The sequence below is a fragment of the Chionomys nivalis genome, chromosome 9 (assembly GCF_950005125.1).
Source record: "Chionomys nivalis chromosome 9, mChiNiv1.1, whole genome shotgun sequence".
NCBI classification, from domain to species: domain Eukaryota; kingdom Metazoa; phylum Chordata; class Mammalia; order Rodentia; family Cricetidae; genus Chionomys; species Chionomys nivalis.
Genome location: NC_080094.1, coordinates 62,809,443 through 62,816,966, shown reverse-complemented (window position 1 = coordinate 62,816,966; position 7,524 = coordinate 62,809,443). Strand labels below are relative to the sequence as shown.

The 7,524-nt window shown below is 39.4% G+C and overlaps 1 protein-coding gene across 1 annotated transcript; it reads right to left on the bottom strand.

Annotated features, from left to right (window-relative positions):
• Positions 1 to 6,373: 6,373 nt before the first annotated feature.
• On the bottom strand, positions 6,374 to 7,315 carry LOC130881653 (olfactory receptor 4K3-like). Its single transcript, XM_057781327.1, has one exon. The coding sequence runs from the start codon at positions 7,310 to 7,312 to the stop codon at positions 6,374 to 6,376; it is 939 nt and encodes a 312-aa protein (XP_057637310.1). The 5' UTR covers positions 7,313 to 7,315.
• Positions 7,316 to 7,524: the final 209 nt, after the last annotated feature.

Here is a 7,524-nt window from a genome sequence, read left to right as displayed (position 1 = left end):
AGTAACTGATTTATCTGGTCCTTAATTAATTAATTAAGAGCAGTACAATTGTATCAGGAGGATTGGTTGGCCAGAATATCAAGGAACCCAAAGCTTGCCTACAGTTGACAGTCATGAGTGGTGAATGGGGTCTGAGTTGGCCTACAGATGGGATGCAGCAGGGATCACAGTGGAATAAAAGAGTGAGTGGGTGGGATAGCCATGGGTGCTGGCTTGAGAGGCTGCAACAGCAGGCAGTGAGTGAGGTAGGCTGTGGCATCTGAATGCTGGCTAAAGAAGCTGTGCAGGTGGGCTGTGGGCAGTGTGGGCCATCGTGGAAAAGCATGCCTGGGCTTGCAGAATGGAGACTGAGGCAGGGAAATAGTGTGCATGGACCTGTTACACCAGTTCTAGTAGGCATGGACTCATGCCCCATGTGAGCAGGAACCAGATGTAGATAAATGCAATAAAATAGTCCCAAACTAGCTCAGAACAGAGTGTAATAATGGGTTCTTTATTTAGAGGTAGACTCATCAATCAACAGTCCTCTGCACATTCAGGGAACTGGAACTAAATTCAGCATTTGAGGTAGAGAGAGTGCACACATGTTTCTACATCTAGTTTTTATAGTACCCAAGGCCATGCTCAACATGGTCCAGCATCTCAAAGGCCGTTGGCTGAAGGCGTTCCCCCAGCAACACTCCATTCTACCACAAGGACACTTGCTCAATTATGTTCATTGTAACTTTATTGATAATAGCCAGAAACTGGAAAGAACTTAAATATCCCTCAATCAAAAAATGAATAAAGAAAATGGGGCATATTTGCACAATGGATTATTACACAGCTGTTAGAAAAGAATGTCATCATGAAACTTGCTGGCAAATAAATGAAACTACAAATAACTCATCATAAGAGAGGTAACCTACCTTTAATCCCAGCACTTGGGAGGCAGAGGCAGGTGGATCTCTGTGAGTTCGAGACCAGCCTGGTCTACAAGAGCTAGTTCCAGGACAGGCTCCAAAAAACCACAGAGAAACCCTGTCTCGAAAAAAAAAAAAAAAAAAAAGAGAGAGAGAGAGAGAGAGAGAGAGGTAACCTACACTCAGAAAGATAAACATTGCATACAATCACTTATAAGTGGATTTTAGCTTAAGGGTAATCACACTACAATCCATGGACCCAAATGGGCTAAGAAACAAGTAGAGCTCAAGGGTGATGAATACATGCATTTCCTGGGAAGGGAAAATAGAATTGATTATGTGTGTGAGTAGACTGGATGTGGACAGGAATGGGAACAGAAGAAATCAGATTGGGGAGGGAAGGATGAGGCAAGAATATGGAGAGAGGCCATTGGAAAGGGGGGTACATTTTAGGGGGTGATTTGGAAAGTGAGTACAGTAGAAAATTCCTGGAAGAATGAGGGTGACCTTAGTGAGGACTTCTAGAAATGGAGGATGTGAAGCCTGAACCTATCTTTGGTTACATGGAAAGGCTTCAGGTGGTGGTACAGGGACACCAACTCATCCACAAAAATCTCAAAATAACACATATCTTGCCTGCAAGATTTATTAGGGCAATGATGGTTCAGAACTTATAAGAATGGCCTACTAATGACTTGTCTAACTTGAGGCCCAAGACACAAGAGGGAAACCCCACCCAATACTGTCTGGATAGCCAAGAACCCAAGGTTCAATGGCTCAAAAACCTAGGATAGAACAAAGCAGAACCTCCAAAAAGAAATGAAATGAGTCCTAACAATGTTCTGCTGCCTAGGCCAATCAACATTGGAGAAACTTCCTATAGCAGTTGATAAAAGCAGATGCAGAGACCCATATCCAAGCATTATGTATAGCTCATGGCACTCTGCAAAAGAAGGGGTAAAATGGATTATAGAAGACAGAGAGGTCAAGGACACCACAAGAAAATAGCACATAGAATCAGCTTAGCAGCATTTAGAGACTCATGGAAACTCCTGAGTTGCCAATTATGGATCCTGCATGGGTCTGTAATAAGTCCTTTTCATATAAGGTGTGGTTGTATAGGCTGGGGTATTGTGAAACTTCTAATAGTGAGAGAGGAGATGTCCCTGACTCTTTTTTTTATTATTATTATGTATACAATATTCTGTCTCTGTGTGTTTGCAGGCCAGAAGAGGGCAGCAGACCTCGTTACAGATGGTTGTGAGCCACCATGTGGTTGCCTGGAATTGAACTCATGACCTTTGGAAGAGCAGGCAATGCTCTTAACCACTGAGCCATCTCTCCAGCCCCAAGACTCTTTTGCCTGCTCATAGAACCCCTTTCCTCTTAGTAGGATACCTCATTCAGCATTGGATGTGAGGATTTGTGCCTAGTCTTTTTTTTGTGCATCTTGTTATGCCTTGTTCAGTAGGTGTCATTGGTACACTTGCTTTTTTATGAAAGCAAATAGAGGAGCAATGGAAGAGAAGAGCGGTAGGATGGAACTGGGAAGAACAAATAGAGTGGAGGTGGCTGTTGGGATATATTGCATAAGAGAATAATAAATTTTTAAAATTAAATATAGGGTGGAGATTTAAACAGATGATTTTCAGTAGATGAATCTCAAATGGCTGAGGAATACTTAAAAATGTTCAACACTCATAGCCATCAGGTAAATGAAAAATAAAAACAACTTCAAGATTTCATCTTACACCTGTCAGAATGGCTAAAATCAATAACAGCAGTGACAGCTCATGCTAGCGAGGATGTTGAATAAGTGAAACACTCTTCTATTATTGGTGGGAGTACAAAGTTGGATAGTAACTATGAAAATCAATATGGTGGTTCCTCCAAAATCTGTGAACCAATCTACCTGAAGACCCAGCTATACTACTCTTGGGCATATACACAAAGGACCCTTTATCCTACCACAAAACATTTGCTCAAACCCATTTATTGCTACTCTATTAATAGTAACCAGAAACTGGAAACAACCTAGATGTTCCTTAACAGAAGAATGGATAAAAATATAGTTTTTTATGCATTTATACAATGGAGTATTACTCAGTTGGGTTATGGGGGTCATATTCATTAAAACTACCAGAAATACACATTTGGAAGGCAACATCTTCAACAAATAGTGCTGGTCAAACTGGATGGTAGCATGTAGAAGAATACAAATGGATCCATTCTCATTGCCCATATCACCTTAGAACCTTCATCTGGCGATGGATCGAGATAGAGACAGAGACTCAATTTGGAGCAATGGACTGAGCTCTTAAGGTCCAAAGGAGGAGCAGAAGGAGGGAGAACATGAGCAAGGAAGTCAGGACCACGAGGGGTGCACCCACCCACTGTGACAGTGGAACTGATCTATTGGGAGCCCACCAAGGCCAGCTGGACTGGGACTGTATAAGCATGGGTTGAAACTGGACTCTCTGAACATGGCGGACAATGAAGGCTGTTGAGAAGCCAAGGACAATGGCACTAGGTTTCGATCCTAATACATGAACTGGCTTTGTGGGAGCTTAGCCTGTTTGGATGCTCACCTTCCTGGACCTAGATAGAAGTGGGAGGACCTTGGTCTTCCCGCAGGGAAGGGAATTTGGACTGCTCTTCAGTATCGAGAGGGAGGGGGAATGGAGTGGGGGGAGGAGAAGAGGAGTGGGGATGGGGGAGGGGAGTGGGGAGAGGGGGCAATATGTGGGAGGAGGGGGAGGGAAATGGGAAACAGGGAGCAGGTAGAAATTTTAATTACAAAAGAATAAAAATAAATAAATAAATAAAATAACATGCTACTCTCTACAAATGGAAAGCAGGACCACATTGCTCTAGTCAGTATACACACAACTCACTGAACAACAAGCGGCCAACCTGGTGCCTAAACAGAACTTTTAACTGCATCTAGTTTCTTTGGTATGGGAAGGTACTCTTCAGGCTACCAAAAAAACATAAACACCAACCCAGCCACAAAAATCTTTGATTTACAATCTGTACTGCTTGAAAAATTGTGCTAAAGCAATGTGCCACAAAACTTGAAAACAATGAATGTCTGACTTGATTTAAGGTCCCCTTGACAAGATGGAACTAATAACCAACAAAGAACCAGAGACAAGGTAGTACAGAGAATTAGAGAAAAAACAAATATAAGTCAAAAGACAATAACAAAGTAAATTAATCCTAATGATATTCTTTTATACTCATAGATTATAGCCTTATTCAGCCTTTATTGGAAAAGCTCCATGCTGCAGTAGATGGAAACAAATTCCCACAGTCAGACATTAGGCAAAGAGAGAGACCTTGGAACATACAGCTCTATATGGGATATCTCTATCAAATCTTTCCCATAAGAGCTCAGAAAACTTGGAAAAAAATGTACAAAGAATGTAAGAGCCAAAGGGGTTAGAAGACAATAAGAGCACCCTCTAATTATAATAGGTGTAAGACAATAACAATCTTCTGAATCAACTAAGAAAAACTTACATGAACTCACAAAAACAATAGCAGCAAACACAGGGCATTCAGGGGTCTGTACGAAATCCTCTGTAAGTAAATATTATAGCTTTCTGCTTAGTAGTTTTATGGAACTCCTGAGTGTGGGACTGAAAGGATCTCTGATTCTAGTGCCTTGTCTTGAGGATCTTTTCCTTCTATTGTTTTGCAGTTTTTAGTTTCAAAGTAATGAATTTTGTTTTATATTTTATTTTATTATGTTTTGTTGTTGTCACTTAAAAATCCACCCTTCCTAATGAGAGACAGAAAGAGGGGAATCCAGATAGTCGAGAAGGTGGGAGGAACCAGGAGTAAAGAGAGAGGAAACTGTAATAAGGATATATTATATGAGAAAATAATCTAATTTTAATATGTGGCCAAAGCTATTTTATAATAACCTCCTAACTTCTAAGCACATGAAATCTATAGCAGACTGAAACATGTTTTTTAATAATAATAAAATAAAGCCTTTTCCTTTAAAATATGTCCAACATGAGAATCAGTGAGGTAATAATGACTACAGTAAGTTGAAGCACTAGTACATAAAAGTATTAACAAATATGGTTGTTAAATTTTTTTTATTTTTTTTCTGAGTCAAATTTATTTTTATTTATTTTTTTAAATTTTATTTATTTATTTATTAAAGATTTCTGCCTCCTCCCCACCACCACCTCCCATTTCCCTCCCCCTCCCCCAATCAAGTCCCCCTCCCTCGTCAGCCCTAAGAGCAATCAGGGTTCCCTGCCCTGTGGGAAGTCCAAGGACCACCCTCCTCCATCCCGGTCTAGTAAGGTGAGCATCCAAACTGCCTAGGCTTCCATAAAGCCAGTACGTGCAGTAGGATCAAAAACCCATTGCCATTGTTCTTGAGTTCTCAGTAGTCCTCATTGTCTGCTATGTTCAGCGAGTCCGGTTTTATCCCATGCTTTTTCAGACCCAAGCCAGCTGGCCTTGGTGAGTTTCCGATAGAACATCCCCGCACAGACATTAAGGGCATCATTGAATAAATGGGACCTCCTGAAACTGAGAAGCTTCTGTAAAGCAAAGGACACTGTCACTAAGACAAAAAGGGAACCCACTGACTGGGAAAAGATCTTCACCAACCCCACAACTGACAAAGGTCTGATCTCCAAAATATATAAAGAACTCAAGAAACTAGACCGTAAAGGCTAATCAACCCAATTATAAAATGGGGCACTGAGATGAACAGAGAATTCTCAACAGAAGAAGTTCAAATGGCCAAAAGACACTTAAGGTCATGCTCAACTTCCTTAGTGATCAGGGAAATGCAAATCAAGACAACTTTAAGATACCATCTTACACCTGTCACAATGGTTGTTAAATTTTTAAAAACTAATACTTCCCTTTCTTTGGGAGATACTGGTAAGCTTATTAAATATCTGAACCTTCATGGGTGTTTGCAATAAATGTAACAACATTTTATATTCTATAATATGACTTTCTAAAAGGAAGACAGAATAGAGTATAAATTCTTTGATATATTCCAGCTAAGGAGAAGAGATTATGTATTACAGAAGTAAATATTTCAGGAAAATTCAAGTTCACAATTCAAACTAGCAATTATGAAATTATAAAACCAATGGACAAGAAGTGTTATACAGAAGCATACTCAGGTAACTTTCACTAAGATTTTATTCACTACATAAATATATGAGGATAGTCAAAAATATTAAGATAAATTTTATTAAAAACATAGAAGAATACTCTGATAGCATTCCTGTGTGGAAAGAGTTCATATTTGGAATTTAAGACAAAGGAAAACAGTTTTAAAAATACATGTCATATTTTTTTAAAATGTTAAATGATATCTATATCGAAAGATTGGTAAAACTTTTAAATATAAACATATTTGCAGGTTTTAATTATGTTTCACAGAGACAGTCTTAGTTTGTGAACCAATTAGTACATGTTCCTGAATATTATAAACTTCTTTTGAGACCCAGGAATTTGTCTATAAACCTTTTCATAGCATTTTTTATCTCTTTATTTCTCAGTGTATAAATGGTTGGATTTAGGAGAGGTGTAAAAATAGAGTAAAACACAGCAAGAAATTTATCAAACCAGGTGATACTGAGTGGCCACACATAGATGAAGATGCAGGGAACAAAAAAGATCATCACCACTGTGATGTGGGCGCTGCATGTGGACAGAGCCTTAGATGCACCAGAGTTAGAGCTCTGGCCAACAGTGATTAGGATATATGTGTAGGAAATAAGCAACAGAGTGAAGCAGCTTACAACTACAACCCCACATTCAGCATTCATTAAAGTGTTTAAATGATGATAATCCATGCAGGCTAGCTTGATCACCAATGGCATATCACAAAAGAAACTGTCTATTTCCTTGGGACCACAAAAAGGCAACTGTGCAACCACTACCAAGTAACTCATACCATGTATAAAGCCAGTAGTCCAAGAAATCAACACCAACCCAGTGCATCTTTTCAGGTTCATAATGGTGAAGTAGTGGAGTGGTTTACAGATGGCCACATAGCGGTCATAAGCCATTACCACCAACAGCATCATCTCTCCTCCAGCAATGCAATGGGAGAAGAAAACTTGGGACAAGCATCCTGCAAAGGAGATGGTCTTATATTCTCTGAGAAAGTCTGATATCATTTTAGGAGTAATGTTTGAGGAAAGACACATGTCAATAAAGGACAGGTTGGCCAACAAGAAATACATGGGAGAATGGAGATGGGAGTCTGTGGTGATTAAAACAAGGATGACAATATTTCCAGATACGATGAGTAGATAAAGTATGAAAAATATCACAAAAAGTAAGACTTGAAGATTTTTTGAGTTGGTAAGTCCACAAAGAATAAATTCTGATACCACAGACTGGTTGCCCCAATCCATTGCACTCAGTGAGTTTTCAGAAGTGACCTACAAATTAAGAAATATTAAGAATTAGTCATAATAGGAAGGTTACTTCTTTTGTAGAACTTAACATTCACATTGAAACTTACCTGACTAGAAACACATAAATGTAATGAGAAATGCAAGGCTGCCCAAGTGAAAGCTAATGAGCTGAGAGTAACTCCCCATAAACATGTAAGCACAGCTGTACT